Genomic DNA, 27,656 nt, shown 5'->3' with positions numbered 1-27,656 from the left:
AACATATTCTCGATTAGAAGTTGCTCTATTTGTGAGAGTGGTGTGAAAACGGTAGGCAGATGAGTTAGCTGGCTGTCAGCTGTAGTCTGTTTGATACGTTCAAGTGCAGCTTTTTTGGCCCAAACACAGACTGCTAGTTCTTTTTATAATGGTGTGGTGTGTCTGGGCCCCTCACACTCTGGAAGTCTGCTGGTTTAGGTGCAATTCTGAAGATAGCTGATTGTTGAGTCTCTTTCCCAGGCCATCAAATACTGATGCTTTGGCTTGGTAGCTGGCCTAACCCAATAACCCAGAGCCTCACTATTTGGCCATTTTGAAAAGTGTTTACAGCTTTGCAATGAGAGTTTAAATGCTTCCACACTGGTAGACAATGACACATTGTATGTCCTATTTTGTCACTCATCCACCAATATGCCCTTTTTCATGTGGGTTATCTACTTCTGTAGCTATTTTACCAGCATGTTGTCATCCCTGTCTTGTTCCTCTTGGTCACCCAGCAAACTCTACTTGGAGCAACATCCTGACATCAGTGACCCGGCACATTTCTGAAACAAAATATCTGACACTGCCAGTGCTTTTTCACAGACTTGAATTTAGCAGAGTGGCATTTAAAATTGCTCATCCTGATGTTTTGTCACACAGAGTGATGGCCTTCTGCTCTTTACAAACCAAAGAACTAACTCATCACTGAATAAGGTCTGCGACAGTTTTGATGATGGGAATTTGAGGAATATTGCAAGTTTCAGTTATTTATGCTTCTAACACATTCTCAGAGACACATCCGTTGTCGCTCTCCTGCTTTGACAGCCCCTCTCAGAGCCTTTTGCTCCTCCATCTCTCTTCCATTTTTCCACCACTCTTAAGTGCTGTTTGACCTATTCACAAGGGTCCAAATGTCACGGCAGAGGGTAAGGTCAGGTAAAGGTTTAGTGTCGAGCAAAGTCTGGATGGCTAACACGGTGCTGGCGGCCTAACACTTGAGACCTTGAACACACACACACACACACACACACACACACACACACACACACACACACACAGGGGCACACTGCTGTCACCTCCAGTTCATGTCAGCGCCATTCAGCTCTGAGGCAGCAGCCATGTTGTTCATGAGCATGTGACTGTTTGTTTGTGCGTGAAGTCATTTGCTCATTTGGTTCATCCATGAGCATGGATGGTTGAAGATGTTACGGCTTCCCAGAGATGACACATGGCCTTGCAGGACATTGGGTCAAAGGTCATTGGTTGTCAGTGGTTTACAGCATCCTGCCTTCAAAGAGTGCTGCCTCATTTTGAGTGTCCAGCTTGTCTGTTGTGAAACACCAAGCCGGAATTCCTAAACCAATCGGGGCCTTTGCTTGGAATGTTCATACCTAGAAACAGCTGCATATGAAAGTGATAAGTGAGTTTTCTCATTTCTAAGAGCAGGTAGATGAACAAGTCTCAGTTCAGCGTATGCTCTAAGAGTAACGACAGGTTAGCAGAGGGCTTTCTGTATCGATTCATCTACATCCACAAGCAGGGCAGAGAAGCAGGATCCTAATTGGAATGGATTTCTCCCTGTTATTGATTTGCTCAGGTGACAGTGGATGACATACGGTTGTGTGTTTGTTCGCATGCCATGAATACCATATGGTGCCATAATGTTCTCACTTGCGACACCTTTCACTGTGTGTGTGTGTGTGTACGTGTGTGCGCACGTGTGCGCGCACGCATGCGTCTTTTCTCCAACTCCTTGGCTCTCTCGTTCAGAGGAGCTCTGAGATTAAACAAGGAGCACTGCAAACACTAATTTCATTTTCCACATGACCGCCTTCGCTCCAGACCGAAGCTCCCCCCCGTACACACACACACACACGCACACATACATGTACACTTTAGCCTGGAGAGCAAAGATGAACAGTTAGCATGCATGCAGGGAGAAGCAATCGAGCACAGATAAAGCTTAAGTTCACTCAGGAGTAAAAAACAAATGGAATGATCTGATTTCCTCTTGGACTGAATGAGTCACAGAGTGGTCCTTTATTGTGTTTTAATAATGGCCTGATAAAGGTGAGAGAGAAATGTTAAATTATTTTAACTACCTGTCTAACTCTCTCAGGGTCACTAATCCCACATGCTGTGTACATGTGTTTACGTGTGTGTGTGTGTGTGTGTGTGTGTGTGTGTGTGTGTGTGTGTGTATGTGGGTGGGAGGGAGGGAGGAGGTTGGAGAAAGATGGCCGCTGGACATGGCTTCTCACAGCCGGCTGGCCCCGACCCCCCGTGATCTGTCCTCTTATCTAGCCCAGATCCTGGCCTTTCATCTGGGCTAAAACCTGGGGGAGCTTGGCCTCTGCTGGGTTTCTATCCCTCCCTCCCACACCCACACTAACACATGCACACACACTCACACTTCATTCCAGACCCCCTCCATCTCCGGGCTCTATCTTTGTGTCCCAGATGAGCATTGCTCTCACCTACAAGGGAGATAACAGAGCTCACACCCCTCTGCTCCCTGCTCTGCTCCCCTCAAAACATCTCAGATTAGATTTTTTTTTTTTTTTTAGAACTCTCCAAAAGAGAAAAAGAAAATCTACCTTCCGTTCCCCTTTTCTATTCTGTCAACAAACACCATCCACAGACTGACATTTTCACATGCGAACGTTTTTTTTAAAAGCTTACCTTTTTCTTGTGAACAGGGGAGGTTGTCTTGTGTTTGGCCCCCGGCCATGGTCTGCAGACTGGACTGAGAGCAAAACGCTGGACTCTGCAGTTTGAACAGTAGCTGGCCAAACGCGAGACAAAGTGGAATCAGAGAATGCATCAGGGATGCTACCAAAACACAGCACTCTTCCTGTTTTGACATTTCACAGAGCAGCGCTTTAGCCTCGCACTAAATTGCATTACGGGCGAACAATAAGCAGGTTGTTTTGGCTGGTTAGTCAATCGGCCTTGGCTGGACCACCTCTACATGTGACTCGGGTTCGGGCTCGGGCTCGAGAGTGTTAGTTGCGTGTGTGTAGCTTGTGCAGTTCACATCATACCATTTCATTCCATTCCAGGTGGATGCCTGGCCCATCCCAACACTGCCCTACTGCTCAACCCTGACCTGTTTCCAGCATAAACAGCAGATCCTCACCTCTAACCCCACTGGCTTTACCTGATAATCTGTCTCTGTAGATAACCCCCCACCCTTTTTTTTCCTTCTTTTTCCCTCTCACTCTCTCACATTCTCTCCAGAAACTAGGTTTTTGCACCAACCTAGCCGTGACCTCTGACCTCAGTCAGATTAGAGTGGTTGCTGTTTCAAATCCAGCAGCAGATTTGAGTAGCATGTGTGAGCCCCCTGTACATTTCTCCCGTTTGCTTAGCCATGTGACGCCACCTTAGAATTGAGACAAAGCCAGTCAGATCTCACCAACAGTTGGACACAGGTTTGCAGTTGAGGGCATTTTCAAGCCCTGAGACAATACCTTGGTTAATAGGCAAATGCATCTGAGCCCTAGTGTTCAGTATCAGGTGGGTTGTTGTTGCTTTTAAAAGTATTAAAGGAATAGTTGAACTAAAAATGAAAGATTCAGTCATTATCTCCTCCCCCCCAAGTTGATGGAATGTCAGGCGAAGTTTCATAATTCACAAAACATTTTTGGAGCAAATCAATTTAGGATCTTGGTGGTTCCAAAGATTTGGATTATGTCAGATGAGCTGTATGGAGCCATTTTTTGTTTACCTTTTTGTTTTTTCATGTTTTAATCTAAGTCCCTATCTACTTCAGTTGTTTAGGAAGAACGCTGCAACATTGTTTTGCTGTGAAGCTCCAGAAATGTTTTGTGGTCTAGGAAACGTCACCTGACTTTCCATCAGCACGGGGGGAGGAGATGATCATTTTTGGGCAAACATGTCCTTTAAGACCACTTTTCTTTATACACACGTCATTGTGTGAGAGTATGGAAAATATTTGTGGGGACTTAAAGGACATTTTAACTTTATTAAAAAATAAAACTGTACAGATCAGCTTGTGTAATTCATTTTTTTTATTTAACATTCACGGGAAACATCTGATGGATCAAATTAAACTTCATGGCAGGAAACCCTGCCCTAGATTCCCTGCATAGATCTGCATTAGAGGCAAATTCAGTTGGTGGGACATGATTTCCTAAAGCACACAATTCACAGTGCTTTGGACCGAAATCTAAGCCATGAAGTCTTGTGAAGTCTCCATAGACCTCTGCCATCAAATTGTGTTGAAACATGTATACCAGACACTTCTTAAGCTTTCAATGTTCATTAGAGAACATGAGTGTGAACCTACCAAGAAGTTCCAGAGAAGAGGGCGTAATCGCAAAGGCGACAGAGAACAACTCTCACCTCTAGGACAGCGTTTCAGCAGTCCTGTACAACATGCATTGAGTTTTGCATTTAAAGCACTCTGACATTAGGAATATTAGGAAAAGGATTCCCTTGTCCGATTTAAAAAAAACTAAAACTTTAATGACAAAATACTTAGCACGAGATCTACCGTTTCCAAAGCCTTCAATAACAAATCTTTTTTTAGAGCACCATAAGTGGTCCAGATTAAAAAATAGAAGAGTGGTTAAAGAGACTGATGATGACGGGGCAAGTCGTCTGTCAGTGATGCATCAACAAGTGAATAAAGGCCTTCTGCCTTTCTTCTCATCCATTGTCCTCTAACCTCTCCCACATGGCTGAACTACAGGCAGGGTTGTTAACATGCCGATTATACTGACAAAAGCACACACTGAGGAAAGAATCCCGCAATATAAAGCAAAGCATGAAAGTAGAGGACTCACATGCTGTAGAGAGGAATAATAGAAAGAGAGCGTGGAAATGGGCAGCCTTTGGGGTTTTTCACATTGTAAAACTGGTCGGCCTGCACCTTTTTAAAAGAGACTGCTCCATTCTGTCTATTGAATAATTAGATGTGACCTGAGGCTGTATCATCAACACAGACACTCACCTGTTGTATCAGTGTACTTCTGTAGTAGAGCTCAGAGAGTGTGAGTGTGTGTTAAATCAGCAGCTTCAGTCCCTCTAGACATCATTGCAACGCTGTACTGCAAAAATACCAGCTGTTCTCAGATCAGTTATACATATAGTTGGCCTTCGCAGCTTCTACTCGCCGAACTCCAACTCACTCCCATGCAAATTAGAAAATCTAGTCTGACTATGAAAACACAGTTTTGTAGTAAATGCACTGAATGTCATCGCCATGGTTTTGAAAAGGTTTGAATGCTTCATTATAAGGTGCTCTGGGCCTGTTTTGGTATGTCCTGTTGATGTACTAGTTTGAGGATTAGTCAGCATCTTCTCTCACTATTTTTAACCACATTAGTGGAGTGGCTTAAGGAATGGCAAGATCTCTGGGTCCACCGCTTTTGTCCAGATTGAAATACAGCAGCAACTATCGTATGGATTGCCTTGAAATTTCCCTGATCCCATGACTTTTCCTCCAGTGCAACCAGCAGATCAAATATTTGACTTATCTGTTGAAGTATCTCAACACCTACAACGTGTCAAGTCACAAAATCTGATATACACTCATGGTTCTTGGACACTATTTGACTATTGAAATTTGATTCAACTTTCTATCTAGCATCATCATCAGATCAAAGTAAGTTGATGAATATTGCAATAATTACCTGCTAAAGATCATTATGAGCACATTAGAACACTGACAATAGCATTTAACCCCAAGCATTTCTTTTCTTGTAAAAAGTTTGTTCCGATATTGCTGTTCCAGCCTTTCTGCATCCGTGTCTATAGTGCATCTTACTTCTCAACAGTTGTTTGAGCAAAGTTTCAACTGATTTCTTTATTCATACTAAATGTATAAATGAAAACACAGTTTAATTGATAGGGAACAGTAAACCATAACCAATACAGGCAACTTACTGGTATTTGACAGCTGTAGAGATGGTCCCCAGACTGCCTTAAAGCACTGGTCAATTTTGTGAGTTATCATCAGAAGCTTTTTAAACTTTTTTTTGTTATGCTATCTACAACAAACGTTTAACTGTTTGGGCCTCCTTTCCTCATTCTGCAAACATTATACATTAAGTAATTTGTGCAAAAAATGCTGGATCCATTTGTTTCAGTGATGTACTTATGTGTTTACATGCATACAGAGCGGGGAAGTGAGATCCAATCACAAGTGTAGTTCCTCCGGTTTTCTTCCTGTCCCAGATTCCTCCTGCAATATGTACTGTAACTCAAGCACATTACGTGTTTGAAACACCAAACACACTGAACACATTTGCATATGAAGAAGCACAATTGTTGGGAGAGGCCTTGTGTTTGCATTTTCTTTAAAGTTCAAAATCAATGACCATCCTGCTCCAGTTCAATTCCTACCTTTACAGGTGGAAGGAGACACTATTGCACAATATGGCGAAGCTGAATTTGTTTTTGTCCGGAGTTACTTGGTGTCAGATGATTCCTGCTGAGTCATCTGTGACAAAAGGATTTCAGGCCTACTGGCTGCTTCTCCAGCTGTTGATACACACTTTTTTCTCCCTAATGTCCTACTGTGAACCTGGTAGACTTAATCGCCAAGCGTTGCCTCCATCCTATTCTCCCACTTTCTATAGCCACATAAAATGCCCAAAGGAAAATGCCTCCCGCGGCTTTATCTCCAGATTTATGGAGTCGTAATGTGGTAGGGGTACTGTATAAATAGTCTCCCCACACAGAAACACTTCCAGCTGTTAAACAATATGCCCTTTTGCAAATTTTCTTTTCTCCTTTCTTTTTGACTGTGAAGCTTCTTGCCCAGATTGCTTTGAAAATGAATACTGAGGGTTTTTTGTGAGAAGCTGTTTTTGAATATTTGCCTTTTGTGACACCAGACTGTTGCACTTTAATCTGATTAGTAATATAGAGTAGAGCTGGAACTCTGCCGGTATCAAACGCTGCTATTGAAGGTCAGGTCATAATGTGAAATTCAAACCTCTGAGTCTGTTTACAATTAGGCCCTTTGAAGCATTCCACTGTAATCTCTCCCTCCTTTTGATATAAAGATACAGTATTGATATAAATGAAGGGAATTTGCCTTTTGTTTTTGAAGGCATACCTGTGGCTTTTGATTGATGGATGGAAACTCTATGGTAGATTTAGATAATATAGAGTTGTTTAAAACCTCACTCTGAGGTTATAGTTTCCCCCTCGACTTCAGCTGTATTTTGTATCAACACAGTCAGAATGGCAATCCACTGAGTGGAACAGCCTTATCCCTGCTGGGGACCATGAAACGTTGTTTGTGAACAACGGATGATAAAGTAAATCCAGTGCTTTTTTCAGGGGCATCCTCATTGCCCTCGGCCAGGTTGCAGTGCTGGTCAGTGGAGGGGGAGATGAGAGAGAAGCCCCTCCTGATCTGGTAAAGATCCTGCCGTTGGGCAGCTTTCATGCTTCACTGGCTGATCCTTCCAGGAAGTAGAGGGGTATAAGGACCACAGGAAGTTGTGTGTCCATCTAGAATGTTCCTATTTCACAAATTTACTTAGGACTAATAAAGGAATTCTGATTCTGATTAAGTATGTTAAACCAAACAAATTTAAGCAATCATATACTCACTGTTGGTATGGAAACTTGAGGTTTTCAGAGGGTTTGGGCTAAAATGTTAAGTTAAGTCTGGAAAGGTTCACGTCTCGAGTGCAATAACTAATAAAACTGTTTCCTCTTTTTTTTCAGTTGGTAGCCACTGAGTCCAGCCTTTCAGATGAAGAGTCTTCAGTTCCGGAGCATCGCCCCTAAGGCCCCAGCCGTGGTGCCTTCCCCCTCCCCTGCGGTCCTGTCCTGCCAGCCTCCCTCTGCCCTCCCTGAAGCGTCCACTGCCTCCAGCCCCAAGTCCATTATTGTGCCCACCCAAAACTATGCATTGATGCAAATAGCTGGTCAGGATGGCACTTTCTCTCTGGTGGCACTGCCCCCTTCTGTCTCCTCTCAGACACCACAGCAGCCACAAACCCAGTCCATTCAAAAGAATCTCAAGCTGCCCATTCCCAGATACCAGCCAGTGAGAAGCAAGGGGATGACAGATAAGGTAAAATCTCCACCACTAGCTGCTAGGGTGAAAACGGCCTCCAAGAATGATGTGACAGCACAGACCAAGTCAGTGGTGAGTGGGGCATCAACAGGGTTGATGAAAAAACAACACGAGTCCAAGCACACAAAAACCCTAGTGCCGAAAGAGGAGTCTTCAGAGCAAGTAATTCTGATTGACCCAGCCTCCTCTGACATCTCTGTTACTGCTTTACTCCCAGACAATGCTGTCCAGTACCCAGATTCTCAGTTAGATCTAGCACCAGACGGCTCTGAACGACCTGCTAGCCTTATTCAGAACCTCCAGTACCCCCCTGCTGCTGTAAAAAGCTCCCCAGGCAAACCCCCAGAGGAAAGTCAGACTACAGTAAGGCTGTGTCAATCTAAGCCCGCTGCAGCCCAGCCCCAGGGCAGCATTACTGTCCTGTCCCCAGCCATCTTCAGCAAAGCAGTCCAGATAATCCCATCCCCGCCTAAGGGTAAACTGCCCATCCTGCCATACTCTAAAATGAAGAACAGCCTCATCCCAGCCACCAAGCTCAGCCATTTGTCCCCAGTGAAGAAGGGTTTCTCTCGCCAAACAGGATTCACCAGCCCGTTAGATCCTACATCCAAGACCCTCGAGACAGCTGAAGCCTTTGGTCACAACCAGGTGCCAAACTCCACTCTACAGTCCCAGGCCAAGACCACACTCATGCCTGAGTTGGGAACTCTCCAGAAACCACCTGGCAAGAAGAGAGGGAGGAAGAGAAAGACAATGGAAGACATCTTGGCATTTGAGGCCAAAAAGAAGAGGTCCTTGTCTTTCTTCCGTAGAAGGGTCCCAGAAAAACCGCCAGCTGTCGTTCCAGGCTCTAAACAAAAGGAAGTTGATATTTCAAAGAAATACCGCAGCATCCGACCCAAACCCATGTTGGTCATGGAGACAGTTCCCCAGCTGGTTAGTTTGCCTGCCATCACCCCAGATTGTCATGAACAGGAGCTTGTACTTGGTCATCAGCTTCCTACCACTACCACATCCAAGGCCCTGGACTGTCCCCCTCAATCAGCCCCAGTAACCCTCCACCTGAGAGGTGCCTCCCATCCAAGAGTGTTCATAGGTAGCCGTCCACTCCACCGTTGCCCAACTTGCAGCCGCTGTTTCCAGTTCAATCATCACCTCCAGAGCCATATGAACAGTCACACCAATAGTCGGCCCTACGTGTGCCCAGTTTGCCGCAAAGCATATGCTCACTCTGGCAGCCTGAGCACCCACATGAAGCTTCACCACTCTGAGGTACGTCCACGTCGGTCCCTAGGCTGTGAGTTCTGCGAGAAGGCGTTTGGATATGTGGGGGTTTACTTCAGTCATCTGAGAGAGGTCCACAAAGTGGTGCTGACCGTGGAGCCATCAATCACCCATCATGAGGATGATGTGTCTGTGGAGGGGTGAGAAATTTGAGTCATTACCAATTGTGCACCTACTTCATTGTGGCAATAACCCTGTAGCAAGTTTTATGCAAAGATGTCAACATAAAGATTAGGTGGCTTAAGATATTAATTGCCTGACTAGACAACATTTATTACAAAAAAGTTTTAAATAAGCTGTAACATGTATTTTCCTCACCAGGGCCAACTCCCCAGAGCCATCAGATGAGCAGGATCGTGAGGACCCAGTGGAGCTGCAGATTAAATGCGGTCGCTGCCAGGCCATCACTCCTACCTTTGCTGACATGAAGATGCATTTGCTGTATGTGCATGGGGAGGAGGTCCAGGTCCAGCCTCCCGATGGCCAACACCAGCGAGGTGGCCGCGAGGCTGAGATGGAGCTCGTAAAACACGCTGCCCATTACTGGCGGCAGCTCAACGAGAAGCGTAACCTGGTGAAGTGTGGCAGCTGTGATGAGGAGTTTTTCTCCTTCTCCAAGCTTAAGAGGCACATCATGTCCCACCACCGTGTCGAGGGGGGAGAGGAGAGCGGGATCCTCTCGTCACCAGATAGTGGCAATGGTCTTGGGGTTCTTGCAGCAGGTGCAGCCTTTAACTGTGTGCTTTGCAGCGAGGTCTTGAACACTAAAGAGGGAGTTATGGAGCACTGGAGGAGTCGCCACCACTGTGAGCAGCCCAGCCTGCTGTGGGATGCCCTGAGCTCATATTCTGGCCAGGAAGAGGCTGAGGTGGACGGGGATCTGGACACTCCTGCTCCAAGCCCGCACTATCCAGCCTAGCCCGTAGATGTGCATGGAGCCCTTCACTGTGGCTCCACATCATACACACTCAGTCCTAACAATCAGCAGCGCAGGGATGGAAGGTTTCTCTTATGTCTTTTAACACTAGTTTCATCTTTCACCAGTTGAGGCATTTGACTTGGTCCAAACAAAAAACAAAAAGAACAGAAAAAGAATATCAAGCTAATGGTGAAAATTGAAATTAGAAATTGTGTTAGAACTCATATGGGATATTCTCTCCAGGTCAGAGAATCCAGTTTTATAGACAATATTATTTTTCAAGTTGTTGTTTTGATTGCACTGTTCTGTTTTTGGACTTCATTTTGTTTGGAGGTTTGTATTTAATATCCTGTTGGATTTTTTTTTTTTTTTTTTGTACTGCTTATTTAAATGTTATTAAAAGGGTAATTTATAACCTAGCTGACACAATAAAACTGTTAAAAGGTCATTTCACCCAAACACCTCTTGTGATTATCTAGCCATGCAGATAATTTGGTTTTATTCTCAGCTCCATCTTCTAGAGGTGAAGGCAGAAATCTTGAGGATGACATCTGGTCTAAAACATCCAAATCTGCATTGCTAGATACCACTATGGGAACGTGAAGTTTTTAATATTTTTGTTTGGGTTTTTTTTTTTTTTTTTTTGGGGGGGGGGGGTATTGACCCTTCCAAATACTGAGAAATGTAAATCTCCTAAATGGGCACACTGTCTACTATCACACTGGCTGTCAATTAATCCTTTGGCCTTGGATTCTTACAGGTTAAAAATAATCAGTATGTACACAATCCTGTGATTTGATATTGCTCCTGTAACGGAAAATTTATATTGTCTGATAAGGGCAGCATTAGGGTCCTTTGCCAACCTGGACCCATGAAGGAACACTTTAACCAGCACCCAAGTGACATCCTTGTGGCCTTTCGAAAAAAAATCAGTGTTCATGCGTAATGTGGCTTATTGTCAGTGTGGTCCTCTGTAGGCCAAGTTCTATCTCCTTGACTTGTTGATAAATGCCTCTATGTGTATTCTGTAATATGCCAAGGGTCTTTTCACACTAGTGATTGTAAAAGTGAGTTTAGCATTTAAGCGTTTTAACCACTGACAGAATACCTTTTGTTGAATTAGTAAATACGCAAAGGAAACCATTGAATTGCCTACCTGTGGTTGCCAGCTCATGTACGCACCTGTGGAATTTTGTGCACCCAGACTCTATTATTAGAGTTAATGTAAACTGTTGTCAAGTCCAGAAAATATGCTATTTTATACTCTAGATTAATACAGAGGTCTTTTAGTATATTTATGCTTGTTGTTGGTCCTTGAAGAACCAGCACTGGGACATTTGTTATGTATGCTTCTAATTTGGGGGATGCTTAATGTCTTGTTTATTGATTGAGAGGCCATTACTACATGGCAAGTAGCTCTGCTAACATTTGTCAGTGGTTATCTTTCACATGAAGAAAAAAACAAAACATCACAGGGTCAAGTGAATGTACCTGAATGTTTTAAAAACTCTACCAAAAGTATATGTATGCTATATAGACTAATTCTATAGATAGTATATATAGATATATTGAGAAAAAAATATATATTTACATAGAGTAACTAGTGAATCAGCTGCTTTGTTCTGTCACAGTGGAGGAGGGAAACGAGATGAATATATATCATTGCCAAAACTGGCAAAACAAAAAAGCAAAAGCCATGTCGAGCTGTCCTTATGTTTCTGACACAAAATGTTGGACTTTGAATGAAGGGCAAAGCACTGATGTTTACATATTGCACTTGCATATCGAGAGGGTCAACGACGGTTAACAGTATTACTGTTGATTGAATGCCATGTTGGGGTGTTCGTCAGTGAGCTGTCCTTTGTTTTCAAGCCCTCAACACAAACCAGGAAGTGACAGAATTATGGGTCAGACTCTTCTTTCCTCAGTTAGATGACAAACATACATGACTGTCAGCACAAGTCAGAAAGTGAAAAATCACACATTTGGTCATATAATGTGTTTGGCTCACTTAATACTTTGACTGTGTCCAAAAAAAAAAAAAAGCCTGAAAGTGTTTGTGCTTGTTACTGTTTGTGTACCTGAAGAACCCAATGTTTCTGATAATAAAGATATGCTTTGTTGAGGACTCTGTGACTGTTGTGCATTCTTAAAGCAGACTTACTTAGAAATCTTTTTACTATATTTGACCAGTTTATGGGTCAAGGACAGGTGGATAATTGAGATCGGATCTGTGATACATTTTCTAAATTGATGTTTTTTGGCCACATTAAGTTTCACCATGCTGCTCTGATTGTTGACATTGGTATGATCCAGACCAGGAACAAAGTTTAAACACAACATAGTATGATCATATTCCACCTGTATATGGGCCTCAGAAATTGAAAAACACCATGAAATGGTATTATATTACCATTATTATTAATGGTATTATTAATAATTAATGGTATTATTAATACCATTATTGGTATTAATGTGGTATTAAGGTATTAATTGGTATTATTAATACCATTATTATTATTGGTATTATTATTATTATTATTATTATTATTATTATCATTATCATTATTATTATTATTATTATTATTATTAATTACTTGTTTGGTCTATAAAATGTCATAAAAATGAGGGGAAACATCTTTGAATTGTTTCTTCAAAACCTAAAGATAAACAGTTTACAATGATGACTGTGAGCACTGCTGTGGAGTTGTTCTTAAGCTGTGTTCCAAACGAAGTAGGAATTTCTGACTTAAAGTGGCCTTCCATTGTACTTTTTACGAGTAGGGGTCGGAAACGTTTGGGGTTTGGAGTTGCTTGAACGCGGCAGTAGATGCACCAATGCTTTTGCGTGATGCAAGCGATGTTTGTCATGATCACCATCTTAGCTGAAAGCATAAGCGTGCCAGAATCTGCTAATTAGCAGTTCACAGTAAGTACAGCTGAGCTTGATGTTGATGTCAAGTGACTACGAGGAATTTTCAGTTTTTGTTGATTTTAGCAGCCCCTTTTGACAAAAGCAGTATGACACTGCAGGATGGATTGCAATGAGGTAATGTACAGTATCTATTTGTGATTTTGATGTGTGATAAATGCAATCAGACCCAAGCACAGGCAATAATGACAACTTTATAAAAATAACAGTCTTTTCGCTGATGGTCTCGTTTGCTGTTACAGGTCATCTAAAATCATCAGAGGAATCACCATACTGTTTCATAAACACTTAAAAGTTCCTTGTTGTCACTTTAACTTGAGATGGTATTTGTCAGAAATTAAACATTTGACCTGATGATGACAGACTAAATTCAGGGGAACTAAGATAGAAATTATATTGATGGGGACAATAATATGCTTTCCAAATTTCATGTGAACCATCCTGTAGTTGAGATCTTCCTCGATCAAAGAGACGGACTGACAGACAGACCAAAAGGGTTATTTATAGAATCATGAGCCAGCATTGATATAAAAAAAAATATCTCTTGTTCTAGTTCTTGTCAACAATAAAAATTCTTCTGACCTGAAACATCACCAACTGGCATGTTTCGTAAATTGAGATGTCTGCACAGAGCCAACACCCACCCCAGCCTCGGTCTGTTCACCCTGCTGCCGTCTGACAAATGATACAGAAGCATCCACTTCCTTACCTCCAGACTACAGAGCAGCTTCATTCCACAGACTGTGAGACTCCTGAACTCAGCCTCAACACTCCACCAATAAATTATGTCCATGACTTTATTATTCTTTCTTTATTAGTCTGTATAGTTTGAGGAGTCACTTTTCAGAAGCTGGAACTAAAAATGATCTTGATAAACAAACAACTGCTTTTAAACCTTTTCAGCTTTAGGAAAAAACAACAACAAAAAAACAAGAGTTCACACATACCCTGCAGATGTGATCTTTTCATCTCCTGAAGCACAAACGACAGAGGTCAGGGTCACTGTGTATTTATCAGATGAGTTTCAGAGAATCGGGTTAATTGATATTTAAGTCTGTACATGTGTGTCATATGTAAGGGTCAAGCAATGTGGGTTAGCCAAAGGGCTTTTAAGAGCCTACATATGCTTTACCACTGTGCTGCCCCCACCAAACAGACCTTACATCTGCCCGTTTTAGCATAATAAAACCTACAGATATGTGTAGAAATGTTTCTACCTTTTGATGCAAACCATTGTCTCTTTCACTAAAAGGACCACACATGAGCCACGTAACTAAAACTAGCTTGGAAATGTAACGTGATAGTGGGAGAATTTTTAAATATTTGAAAGACTGTGGAAGCACAGAGAAAGGTATGGTTTTGTTCTGAGAAGAGCATAAAACCAATAGCTGTATGCTTTTCATATTTAATAAATGGGGATGACATGAGTTCTGAGCTCCATTTTTTCCCCGTGCTTGTCTTTTTCTGCTTGTAAGATGCATTCAAAGCAAAAAAGAAATGCTAAACTACTCTTTTCAGATTTACAGAAAACAGGAACAAACATTTGAATTTGTGCGAACATTTGTTTCTATGTGGTCAGAGCCGAATGCTCTCTCTGCTGCAGGCCCAGCCCTGGTAGTCACTGCCACACCAGTGTGGAATGCAGGTCCTCAGCTCCAATTGATTTGGAGGCACATGACCCCATTTTTAAAGTTCAAAGGGCACCTCTACTGTGATTTCTGCTGCTACTCAAACAGGCAACAGCCAGAGAAAGAGAGAGAGAGAGAGAGAGCAACTCTGTGACACAAAACAACCTCCGCTAGGTTTACGCCAACTCCTCAACTCCTTGAAACTCCTGAGAGGGACTCAGAGGTTTCAAACGAGAGTGTCTCCACTTCAGGTGGCTTTCAGCTCCAAACACAGATAAAGCTGCGACATCAGAACATATCGGGACCCAATCTACCGTCGCCATCGCACCACATCGCAGGCACAGATAAAAAGGAAAGCGCTATACGGTGATGCATATTTCCCTTTAATCAGAGCTAACGTGTACCACAGCCGTCACACTGCACTCCCACCTCACTGTGGCTCTCAGGGGGACAGGGGAGATCAAAGCCACCCCCCTGCTTGTACATGATCAGTGAGAAAGAAGGAGAACTGGGGGCTGCTCTCTTTCTTTCTCTTGTTCTTTCTTTCTTTGGGTCCTGAGCTACACCCCTTTCAACACTGCTGCAGTCCTGGAAGTGTTGAGATTAAGGAAGAAAGACGTGGGACAAACAGTTGTACAGCTCTGCCAGAGAGCAAATTCTCGACTTATCGATCGATGCTTATATGAGATGAAATATACCTGCTCAGTGTGTGTACCTGTTCGACTCTGTCGTGTTGCAGAGTGCTATGATTATTTTGATTTTTGATTTCAAGGTGTGTGAAGACTGTGTCTGATATTCACTCTCAGCAGGATTTTATTTTTGAAAATGCTGTTTGACCCTGATGCATGGATCTAGAATAAAGAAACCAGACCGCTAAACAACATGCACAGAGGCACAGAGTAACAAAACTAGCATCGCTGGAAGAATGGCAGGGCGTGATTTATAGAGTAGTAAAAATGTGACCCACACTGACCACAGATGTCCTCGAAAACAACTTAGGTGGGGTGAAACCTGAGTGCAACATGCAGTCTTTGGGCTAATGGAAGCTCCCCTCCCACCTTCTCACTTCTCACCGATGATGCCCTGTTGCCAGTCTGTCTTAATACACTAACATCTGTGAAGCTGCTGTCGGCACATGCAGTATGTTGGTGATACGTGTGCACATTCATCAAAGCGATGCTATGGTTTCATCAAAGATTTACACACCCTCCTGGATGTCAGGACTTAGATGTACAAATCGGTAATCCCACATCCATGAACTCTCACTCTCTCTCTCTCGATCTGGAGATGTGATCCGCCCTTCCCTTCCCTGCTGCCTTTCGGGTCTCAGGTTTCAAAGCGTCCCAGCTCTCCTCACCCCCCCAGATTACTCATCTAATGAGCAGCAGGGCTGATCAGGTGAATAATTGATGATGGGCGGCTGGAGAAAGACATCGATCCGAGCAGTGCTGTGGCTCTAAATGGAGCAGGGAAGGAGAACCCTCAGGAGGATAAGCAGGCACAGGTACATCACTGCAACATTCTGTGCTGTATGGGCTGATTGGGATTCAGTGCTTGTGTCAGTTTCATGAAGAGTAAAAGGATAAAGAGTCACTGCTGGAGAACATGAGCATCTCAAGGTTTTTCTCCAAAAAATACACCATGACCCATTTATGATGAAACTGAGTTTTATCACATTTACTTATCAAAGTGATAAAGTGTTAAATTATGTTTGGATACAATAGTGATACCTTTGATTATAACAGTCACTATTCTTCCAGGGCACCTGATACTGAAAATGATTAGGCTTGGGTTGTACTTGATTCTTATCAAGGTGTATGCATTTTACAACCACCTGTGACCCCGGTAACTTAAAATCTTCTTTCATTATATTCTTAATGACTCATCTTGAATTAATCTTTATCCAATCAGATGTGATTTGGAGCGACCTGTCTGGACCACACATCATGTAAATCTGCAATTGCCAACAGTCTTGTGCTGCTCTGTACTTGAATCTAAATCTGAACAATATGATTTAAATACCCCTTACACCTCACCGGATTCACAAATATTTGTATTCAGAAACCCTTTTAATACTGCGTCCTGGAAGGGTGGTCACATATCTCTGGCTCTTGAGAATATAATGTTTTGTTTACACTGAGGACTAATTTAAGGTTAAAAAGATAATCTTAAAGTTAGTCAAAAGGTTGCTGGAGAATTGTAATGGCTTTATGTGTAGTTTTAGCAGAGCAGTAAAAGACTGTATCGTCAGCAAAAAGATGGGCATTACAATTTGTTATAGAAGATATAATATTGTTAATATAGATTGTGAATAAGACAGGACCCAGTACTGAACCTTGCGGAATCCCTGTAGACGATAGGGCTGGGTATCACCAGGTATCTCGCGATACGATACTATCACGATATTTTGCCCATGATAACGATAATATCACGATACAGTGATTCTGCAATAATCGATATATTGCAAAAAATTTCATCCACGATACATCACGATATCTGTGTCACTGAAGAAATTCATAATTTATTGACTGCACTGACTCCATTTCACAGGAATTACAAAACATTGTCAATCAATTTCACATGAATGACAGCCAAGTAAACAAAGAGTATATTGCACAGTGACTGTTCTTAACACACACACACTGACTACAACTATCATTAATATCTATATGTGTGGGTTTCAGAGCTACTTAAACCATTTTTTAAATTGTATTTGGTTGTCCACCTATGTTTGAATAAAGATAAAGCTGTCCTCCGAAGAGGGGTTGTGGTGGTGGGCCAAAAAAAAAAAAAAAATGTAAAAAAAAAATGTAAAAAAAAAAAAAAAAAAAAAATGTATTTATTTTTTTTACATTTTTAAATATCGATATTTGGCACCAGTGTATCGATAACGTACCTCAAGACGAAATATCGCGATATATCGTAGAATCGATATTTTGGCACACCCCTAGTAGACGATGGTATAAACATGAAACGATAATTTCCTACAGTCACACATTGTTATCTATGAGACAGGTAGTCCTTGAACTGATTACATGAATTACATTTAAAACCAACATCACTTAACCTCTGTATGAACAAAGCATGGTCAACAGTGACCAAAGCCTTTGTTAGATCCAAACAGAAGGCAGCACAATATTTCCCTATATCAACAGCAGCTGTAATATCATTAATAACTTAGATGATAGCAGTAACAATACTATGCTTAGCTTTGAAACCAGACTGGTGAGGACTCAAAACAGTTTGAGAGGAAACTGTGGAACTTAGACAAAGTTAAATGGTTACTAATACCTTTGATCCAGTGATGTACAGTAAGGTAGAATCTGATCTGTTCAGCTCACTGAGCCAAATCAGAAATATGCTTTTGATTTTAAGAATACATTATCTCTGCCAGAGGAGCACGATTAACCAGCTGCTTCAAAGTCATATATTCTAGCAAGTGCTTCTTACATGGAACAATGTACAGCTCCGAAGACATCTGCACCTTCCTTTGCATCTATCTAAGATTTTTCTCTCCAAGGTAGGGCATGTAAACACGTGGGACTACATAAACTTCAAGACAAGCCTTGTTTGGGTGTGAAATGTCGGGAACATTAATCTGTTGAAGGGTTGACAAATGCATCTTATTCCAACCTCCGACCCACTTCATTCATTCCTGTGCAAGAAGAGCAACAGATCGGATCACTCAATCCTGCAACGTGTAAGTGGGACACTTTAATTGAACAACACAGAGCTGATGGACGGTATGTTGGTGACATTGCTACGAGTGAGCCTGTGTCTCCTTTTCCATGTCGCTTCAATGGGGAATCCGCTACGGGGTGCTGCTCATTGCCTTTTGGTCCAGATGGTCAAAAGCTCCCAGTGTTAAGCGGGGTAGGCGCCGTTCGCCCAGGGGGACTCCTGCCATCTGTTACAATCCTCTCCTCCCTTCTCATATAACTCCCTAAGCCTCCATCCACTCAATGTAAGGGCTTGGATCGGTCCTGATAAAGGTCTGATTCTGTCCCATCTTGATTTTCACCTTGACTGATGTGTCAACAAAATCAAGTAGAACTCATCTTGAGATCTAGACATCTGCAAAAGACGTGCCAGGAGTTGATGAAAAACGTGTCATTATTCTTGTCATGATGTGCCTATTTTACCCCTGGCCCCATTTCTCTCACATTAGCTTCTGTTTCTGCTACGTGTGTGTGGTGGTAACATACTGTATGAGTGGGGGTGTCAAGCAGAATTCAAACAAGACAGAGAGCATCTTTCTAGAGTCATCTTAGCTCCAGGGAATGCGTAACAATACTATGCTTAGCTTTGAAACCAGACTGGTGAGGACTCAAAACAGTTTGAGAGGAAACTGTGGAACTTAGACAAAGTTAAATGGTTACTAATACCTTTGATCCAGTGATGTACAGTAAGGTAGAATCTGATCTGTTCAGCTCACTGAGCCAAATCAGAAATATGCTTTTGATTAGCTTCTGTTTCTGCTACGTGTGTGTGGTGGTAACATACTGTATGAGTGGGGGTGTCAAGCAGAATTCAAACAAGACAGAGAGCATCTTTCTAGAGTCATCTTAGCTCCAGGGAATGCGGCGAGATAACCGGATGCTAATGCTGCACTTTGCCGTTGGGGAATTACGTTTGCCTGAGCAGTAACCTACATTTACCGAGCAGTCACACGCATAAGGTTAATGAATCAGGCCTGCTGGAGGACGAATTGACCCTTCATATGAGTGAAAACGTACAAATCTAACGATCATCAATACAATCATAGTAGACACAGTCTCACACACACACAAACAAACAAACACAGAGGTTCCTGTTTGATGTAGCGCAAAAGCTAACACGGTTAGTAAGTAAGCAAGCATCTGAATCTGTAATTTATTTATTTAGTCTGGCTCCAAGGAGCCGTGGGCGTGCACTAATAACAGGAGGAGGGTTCTTCTGCCCAGAACTGTGTGCAAGTGCGTGTTTGTCTATGAGTAAGAGAGGTTTTGATTTAAGAGCTGAAGCCCATCATCCACACATTGTTTCTTCTCACTCCCACCTGCAATTAAGACAAGAAAAGAGACAAGTGGGGGAAATTGTCATCACTGATTTGATAGGTTAATTAGCTCATTCATATGTAATGTCATATGCAGTTAACCACAGGTTGAGCAGATTAAGGAGGGCAGACTGAAATTCAGTGCATTTTGTCCAAAGCCTGATTGGAAAGGGATGTATTGGATTACATGATAAGTGAGATGAGTAAGGGTGTGTGTGTGTGTGTGTGTGTGTGTGTGTTGCGTGTGCGTGTGTGTGTGTATGTCTGTGTGTTTAAAGTGCAGGGCGCCCCCCCCCCCCCCCTCCATCTCGTCCTCTGTCCCTTCCCCCACAATGGTGACTCTGGCTGGGATCCGCTCACCGTCTCCCCCCTGGGGAAGACCGCCATCCGACTTGGGTCGTCAGAATCAATTATACTCATTCTTTTTTCCTCCACAGAAGCATTAACACGAGTCACATTTTTCAGACCCAGTCTCAAACCTCACCACTTTCCTTCCTTCCTTCTCTTCTTCCCCCACAACACACGGCCCAACCCCTCCCCACCACCCTGAGGCCCCCTGTCAGGACCCAGGAATAATTCCCCTCCTTTTCCGACGCTTTTGGGAGGAAAATGGTACAAGGTGATAAATCTGCGGTGATGTACTGTAGAAAAAATTAAATGAAGGAGAAAAGAAGGGAAGCTTGGAGGCTCAGCACTGCTGCCTGTCTGCTCAGCACAGCAGAAACGGAGAATAGTCCATCCTAAAAGGATAGAGATGGAAGAGGAGTGGCAGGGTGAAACAGGACAGTAAAAGTGAATTACTCACCTTAGACCCTGGATGCATGATCTTGAAGGCAGCTGAGTTTGCGTACAGGATATCACACAGCTGGGAGCCTTCAACGCTCCTCATGAGCCAGAGCTGTAAAAACACCTTTTAACATAAATGCAAAGCAGAACCGCCTTGGACATGCACGCCCAGCTGTTGAAATAAATACTCAGGTATCAGAGATTCTTTTGAGAAGAAAACAATAGATCTATGACCTAGGGCTGATATGTGGGAGGGTTTGTGTCCATCAAGATAATCAATACCATGTTATCTGCAGAGTACAGCCAAGAGAGGTTCGGCTCGCAACATTTCTCATATATAATGCCTGACTGACTTTAACAGCTCATACACCACGAGCAGCGGGAGGAGGGATTGGATACCAACAGTACCAGGCAGCCACAGGCACCACGTAGGAACTTGGAGCATTTACCTGCCCCGATGAGTAACAAACACAAATAATGCAGAGCGTAATTGGCACTGATGCACTTTAAAAGCCCTCCTCCTCCCCTGCAAACACCTGCAGCCCATATAAGCCGCGCGACCCCCTGGGAAATCACACATTAGCATTTAGCCGTTTCATCTGCTGCACTAATCAGAGCCAAACGTTTCAATAATACAACACAAAAGCGGTTACGCAACTCAAAGAAAGGGGTGAGAGAATGAGAGAGAACTCAGGAAAAAGGTATTTCCAGAGGTTGCGAAGCAGTTGGCACCTGTGCTTACTGGTTGGATCATTTTGGGTGAGGTAGAGGCCAGTGACCCTGAGTTACCTCCCAGTTGTTTTTTAGATAAAATGTAGTGGTGAAATCACTGAGATTTACCAAAACAAAACAACTCCAATAATGACTTCATCACAGTCTGCAGGAATGCTATCAGAGCTGTGAGGCTGTACAAGGCACCATGGTGCTTTAAGATAGCTTCTAACACGCCCGCAGTGATGATGTTTACATATTGATGTTTAGCAGGTAAAGTTCACCACGGTGTACATCTTAGTTTAGAATGATAGCATGCTATCAAGTAGCACTAAACACAAGGTTGGTTTAGGCTGACGGAAATTCATCAGTTCATCATTAGTTTTGTGGGAATTTGGTCTGAAACCAAAGAACTGAACAAGGAGCATCTTAAAAGCAGGGCCACCAGCACCGAGCATAACTGTAGTCCATTTTTTGCAATAAATGGTCAAACCTATGATGAGCGATACCGACCGAAAGGCCACAACTGTCAGGGGTTCAGTGACATCTCTAGAATTCAATGTCTGGGAACCATTAATGTCTGTACAAACTCTTGGCCAGTACATCCAGCTCATTAAAGGGACAGTTAACCCAAAAATCAGCAAATAATTATACATATTGTTCCTCTCACCTGTCGTGCTATTTATCCATAGATGGTTTTGTTTTGAGTTGTAGAATTTCAGTTGCCCAAACCAAGAAAACTCAGGCAGGAGACTTGGGATGTAAACAATAGTTGAGTCCTCCTCAGTTTGCTTCATTGGCTAGTAGATGCATGCTTCCTTCTGCACAGTGATGCAGCTAGAATATAGATATTTCAGTAGATGAGAGAAAACTGGACCTGCTGGTAGTGCATTAATAGTCATATGATCGATGTTTCAGTCCATGCTCAGGACTGAGAGGCTGATCTACTGACAGACTGACAGTGCTATCCATGGAGCATGGCTAGCATGGCTAAAAAAGGAAAAAAAATCCAACTGGCTGCAAAGTTTTGGACAAGTGATTCTGTTCAAACCTAAAATACCTACCGTGACTGTTCTTGCTCACTCTAACTGGCAGGTTAGTTACCTCGCACCCACTCTGGAACCACCTACCTAACAATTCATCAACTTCATATAGTTTCCCCTTTAGACGCCAACCTCTTCTGAGGCCAGTGCTCTCTTCCTGGAGCTTGGCAGCCCCTGCTCAGCCTCTCTGGCCTGCAGCAAGCAGGAAATGGCCTATTGTTCTGAGATAATGTGAAATATAATGTTCCCCTGCACTCTTGGAAGCATTCTGCCCTGACAGCCTCATCGCTGTGGGCAACAGTAGGCGCCAAGTATATGAGCACCTGCCAAACAGAGACGTCCATCAGCGATGCGGTGATGCTGGTTTACAGCAGAGAGAGGAGAGGGGAATCCCCTGAAGACTTGTGGGAAAACAAGCACCTCTCACACAGCCGTTTCACAAAAACTCACCTCCGCCCACTCAATACAACTTGGGAGATTTTCTATCATCTCTCTGAAGCACATGTGAAAAATTCAGCTCAGAGGGCATTTGAGGTGATGCAGAAAGTGAGGGTGAAAGTAAAACGCTGAAGGAGAGCTTCTTCACTGTTCCCGCTGGAAAGAACCAGAGTCAAACACTTACATCACCGAAGCGCCAGAGCTCGACAGATTCATTCCCTTAAAATCAGTTCATCAATCCACGTGATAAAAGCTACAACAGACAAGCCAAAGAGAATCGCAGTTTGTGTATTCACACCCTCGCAGACACATGTAAGGTATTAGACTGATTCCAAATGCGACCACACGAGCTGTTTCAGCAGAGCCTGGCAGCACCTCATAACACGATGGGGCCTTGCAGTTAGTCAGGAGTTGAAACCACCATTGATCACAGTACACTGCGGGGCAGCACTCCTCCTGCTGTGGAAACAGTGAGGAAGTTTGTTTATTTGACTGAATCACTCGCCAAAAATTCATAAATATCCTTGGCCACAGTACAGATTATCAAAGCAGTTTGTAGAACACGATCAGCGGAGAGCAAGACAGGGACCTTCTTCATCTTGTAATGGAAACGCCCAAGTAATATTCGAAGCAGGAGTAGGGTTATGAACACAACATGACTAATAACAATTTGTCACTATCCCTTTTTCTGCGCCTCATGTATACGCCTCTGAGTATAAAGTCAGTAAGGCTCATGCATTAGCAGGTTATTACTGTCATCTTACCTAAACTTACAACATTAGTCCCTCTGAAGGATAATTATGGGGCTTGTATTTCAAATCCTGATGGTATAATAAACGTATCCAAGGAACTTTATTCAGAATTGCAGCTCCACAGCTGGCAGGATCTTAAAGTTGAAAGTGTTTCACCTTTCTCCACACAGTCTCCTCACTGTTGTCTGAGATAACACGTTCTCAGAAACCATGAAGAAATGCTCCTCCAACTTATACATTTTCAAATGGGATTCTCCATGAGGTGAAATATGTAGAGGGCGGCACATTCAGGTAATAAAAGGGTGTAAATCTGTCAGATTAGTGACAAAAATGAGAGTGTGTGGGATTAAGGTAAAGCATGAATGTGGCTCCTTTTGCTTTATTACTCATCTTACATTCAAGGGATCCTTTTTGGAGGAGGTACGCACCTAAATGGATTAAAGTCACAATTCACTCCGCGTACAAAGCAGACATTTAGGCATATATCCTCTTCACTGTATCTTTGTGACTGTATGCTTTGATGTTCCACCAGCCGCCCACTGTGACTTTCGCACAGCTCCTGAATTGTCTGTTCAGAAGAGCTTGGCGCAGACATTTGGAGGTGAATAACACTGCCATCTATTGTTCTTCGTCTAAAGGCTCTTAGGTTGTGCTTCACAGTTGAAAGTGTATTGTTTTCACAGATTAAAGGGGGCTGTCCACGAGCCTTCACAGCACAGCATAGCATTTGGTAGAAGTGCTTTTTATGTAGTGGTGCATCTCACCTGGGCCTTAAGTCTTTCACACTTTTCCTACAGGATTATGGGATTTTCTCACTTATTACCTTTACAGTTTGTATTTGGTAATTTCCCGAAGAAAAAAAAAACATAAAAACTTCATATGTCTTTTAACTGTCAGGTGAAAACTTTCCTAGAGCAGTAGCTTTACTTTGAGCACCCAAAATATACCAGAAAGCAAAGCTTGTGTGGCCCAGTGACAGCACAGCCACTTACACTGAGCCCACATGAATACACCAACTATTAACTGCAGTCCAGAGGTGGGCCAAGCCCAGAAGCTAGATCTGGTAGTCACAGCTGGCTGTGTTCTGGGCAGGAATAGGGCCAGCTAAAGTCATACAGCTGGTAGCACCAAGGCTTATGTCATGGGCATGTGTGACTACCAGATCCGGACCACTGGTGGCTTTATAATTCATAGTTGTATGTGAGCTGAGTGTACATGTTTGTCCATCACCTTCTTTATACATTTTTTTAAATGTTTCTAATGGTATAATTAATGAGCCATAAACAATTTACAAATGGTTTATTGATCATATATGAACCATTAAAAAGGACAACATAGGGGTTGCTAGGTTATTTAAATCTTAATAATTATGTGCCTCCACCAGGACAATTGTGTTGACTTTAAGCTTGTTCCTTAGACCATCACAACACAACAAGCTAGTGTTGCTTCATTTTCACAAAGTGAGCTGGCTCACCTTGACCTATCAGCTTTGAAAATATTGTTTTGCAACAAAAAACTGACATGATTTCCTTCAAGAACATAACTGCTCTTTACAGAATCCTCGCGGATTTTAATAAAATCAGTGTCAACAGCTGTTTTTGTCTCCCTATTCCATGATAATACTTAATTATCTGTTGGTGTCCCTCTTAATATAGACAGCATAACATCCATTTCGTCAATGTATAAAATTCAAACACCGCACAATAACATAACTCATGAGTTTCTGAATATCTTCTCTCTGGGAGTTTACCAAAAGGTCATTTTTTAGTCTGGACAGAGTATGATACGCCATGCATAGGGTCAGACAGACAGACAGAGCATTTCAGTAATGCTCCCTGTGGGCAGTGGCGTAAGTATCGGCGGTGCAACCGGTACAGCTGCACTGGGGCCCAGACACCGTCAGGGGCCCATGAAGGAAGGAAAAAAAAAAAAAAACAGCTGTCCAGAATTGCCACAGGCCCTGTTTTGGTGAATGAAATAGCTGGGGGCGGGTCGGTAAGGTAACACTGAGTGGCCTTGATGCCTGTCAGTCATGATGAGTCGCCGACCAGCACTCGCTGCAAACTCCTCATCTCTGCTGTCACTCACGGTGGCGGACATTTGTTTCGCCATCACCCTGATCATTTTGCGGGACACTCTCTCGTGGCGTGCCCGTTTGCTGATAACTCATCCCCGCATGTTTATCTCCAGCTCCTCGCTAGCCTTCTTCCTCCCTCCAGCAGGCAGCCTGGCCCTGCTGCTGTCCTCCTCGGACAGACGCTGAAGCTCAGTTTGACTTTTCGCCAATCTCTCACTCTGTTGGGGTCGACAGAGAAACGTCTAGCGGCTGCTTCTCCCGAGTTTCCCTCTGGATATTTTAAGACAGAAAGTTTGAATTTCAAGTCCTACTTTTTATTTTTTGCTGCACCGGAGCCATGGTGATCATCAGTGTGATGACTGACAGAAAGCAGCACAATACGTGAAAAAGGCGAAGAAGAACAACGTGCAGTGTCAGCGGTCACATCTTCTTCCTTGATTAAAAAATAATAATAAATTATACCCAGTATTTTTTTGGAACCGGCAGTTATTTACCAAAATATACACCTGCACCCGGCATTTTAAGGGACCCTGCGGTAATTGAAACCCGGCTAATATTTGGTAATTTACGGTAGTTACCAAGGCAAGGCACAGAAGAAAAAATAAAAATAAATAAATAAGAATAAAATAAAAAATGGCTGTCCATCGGCCCATTATTGAAAAATCCCGGTACTCCTGATGAGGATAGCAGTAGCAGTTCTCTCAAGTGGCTGTGTGTGTGTGTCAAAGCGTGTGTGTGTGTGTGTGTGTGTGTGCGCGCGCTTGCAGTGCGCACGAGCGTGCACTTGTGTTTTGGCCGGGGGTGGGGGGCACAAAAAAAAAAATCGCACCGGGGCCTATCACCATGATGTTACGCTACTGCCTGTGGGAGTACAAGGCAAGGCCTGTTGTAAATAGCTTGTAACTGATGTATAAGGTATAAGTCAAATTTTAACCATCAAGAAAGCCATAGATATAATTTATAAACCGTTAATAAAGGGTGCCTTGGTTTTTCACATAGTAGCAGTAATGGTGAATCCAAAATTTAATCATGTTCACAAAACCTTTACTTGCCCTTTTACATCTCAAAACAGAAAAATATCACTTTTACGAGCACAGATGCAGAAAGGCCACATGTCTGCACACAGGAGCAAGTGACAGAGAAAACAGGCCCATAAACTTGTAAGCAGACATAAACAACAAAGGCTCGCCTGTCGTAGACCTCTCTTCGTTAACTCGACTATAATTACTGTGCAGTGCACCAGGCTGTGCGAGATTACAGGAGTGAGTTACACCTGATGCCAGGAGAAAGTACTCCATACTTTAAATATTTAATCAGCCCCTTCACCATGAAGCAAATGAGGCGAGGCGAAAGTTGCCGAGTTGGCTGAGGAAGGATTGGGGGGATGCTGCCCTGGCTGCATTTTGTGCACGTGCAAACATGAGGGAGCACTCACATGCACACACACACGCATGCACGCACACACACACACACACACACACCAGCACACACAAACACCAGGGAGTTAAGTATGTCATTGACTTGTGTTTTTCTGTTGATAGATCTTTAGCCAGTCTCTTATTTCAGGGGAACCTGAGTGTGAGTATGTACAGTATGTGTATGTTGTAGGTGTGAAAATAGTGTCTGATTGTAGGCAGATGGGGAGGGGGCTTGTGGGTTAGGTAACATTCTGTGCACCTGCCAAAGGTCAGGGCCAAGACTCCTTGAGGCTACGCATCGAGCCGGCGGGCTTGAGGAAACAAAGGAGAAATTCTTCTCCATGCTAAGCTGGTTAAAGCTCAAACTGCTTCACTTGAGCAACACGGGAAGTGACACAATAAGGCGCTAAATCCTGCATGCCTTGTATGTTCAAGTGACCATGAAATGAACCATCCGCAGAGGTATATTTAAAACGACACATGATACAGTCTGGGGTGCAGATCACAGAGAGGCCTCGTCTGAGAGGTGCAACCTGCCCTCAGCAGTAAATATAAAGAGAGGGTGTACTGTTCACCTGCTCACCTG

At 43.1% G+C, this 27,656-nt stretch overlaps 1 protein-coding gene across 4 annotated transcripts in view; it reads left to right on the top strand.

Moving 5' to 3' along the window:
• The window catches only part of znf438 (zinc finger protein 438), a 57,804-nt gene extending 45,426 nt beyond the window's left edge, over positions 1–12,378 (top strand). For all 4 annotated transcript variants that reach the window (XM_030398718.1, XM_030398716.1, XM_030398717.1 and 1 more), the window contains exons 3-4: positions 7,693–9,471; positions 9,653–12,378. In XM_030398718.1, coding sequence (XP_030254578.1) covers positions 7,721–9,471; positions 9,653–10,250 — 2,349 coding nt within the window. In that variant the 5' untranslated portion in view covers positions 7,693–7,720 and the 3' untranslated portion in view covers positions 10,251–12,378. The remainder of the gene's footprint in view (positions 1–7,692; positions 9,472–9,652) is intronic.
• Positions 12,379–27,656: the final 15,278 nt, after the last annotated feature.

The sequence above is a fragment of the Sparus aurata genome, chromosome 19 (assembly GCF_900880675.1).
Source record: "Sparus aurata chromosome 19, fSpaAur1.1, whole genome shotgun sequence".
Classification (NCBI taxonomy): Eukaryota; Metazoa; Chordata; class Actinopteri; order Spariformes; family Sparidae; genus Sparus; species Sparus aurata.
Note: the sequence above shows the minus strand (reverse complement) of the source record. Positions and strands in the feature narration are given on the sequence as shown.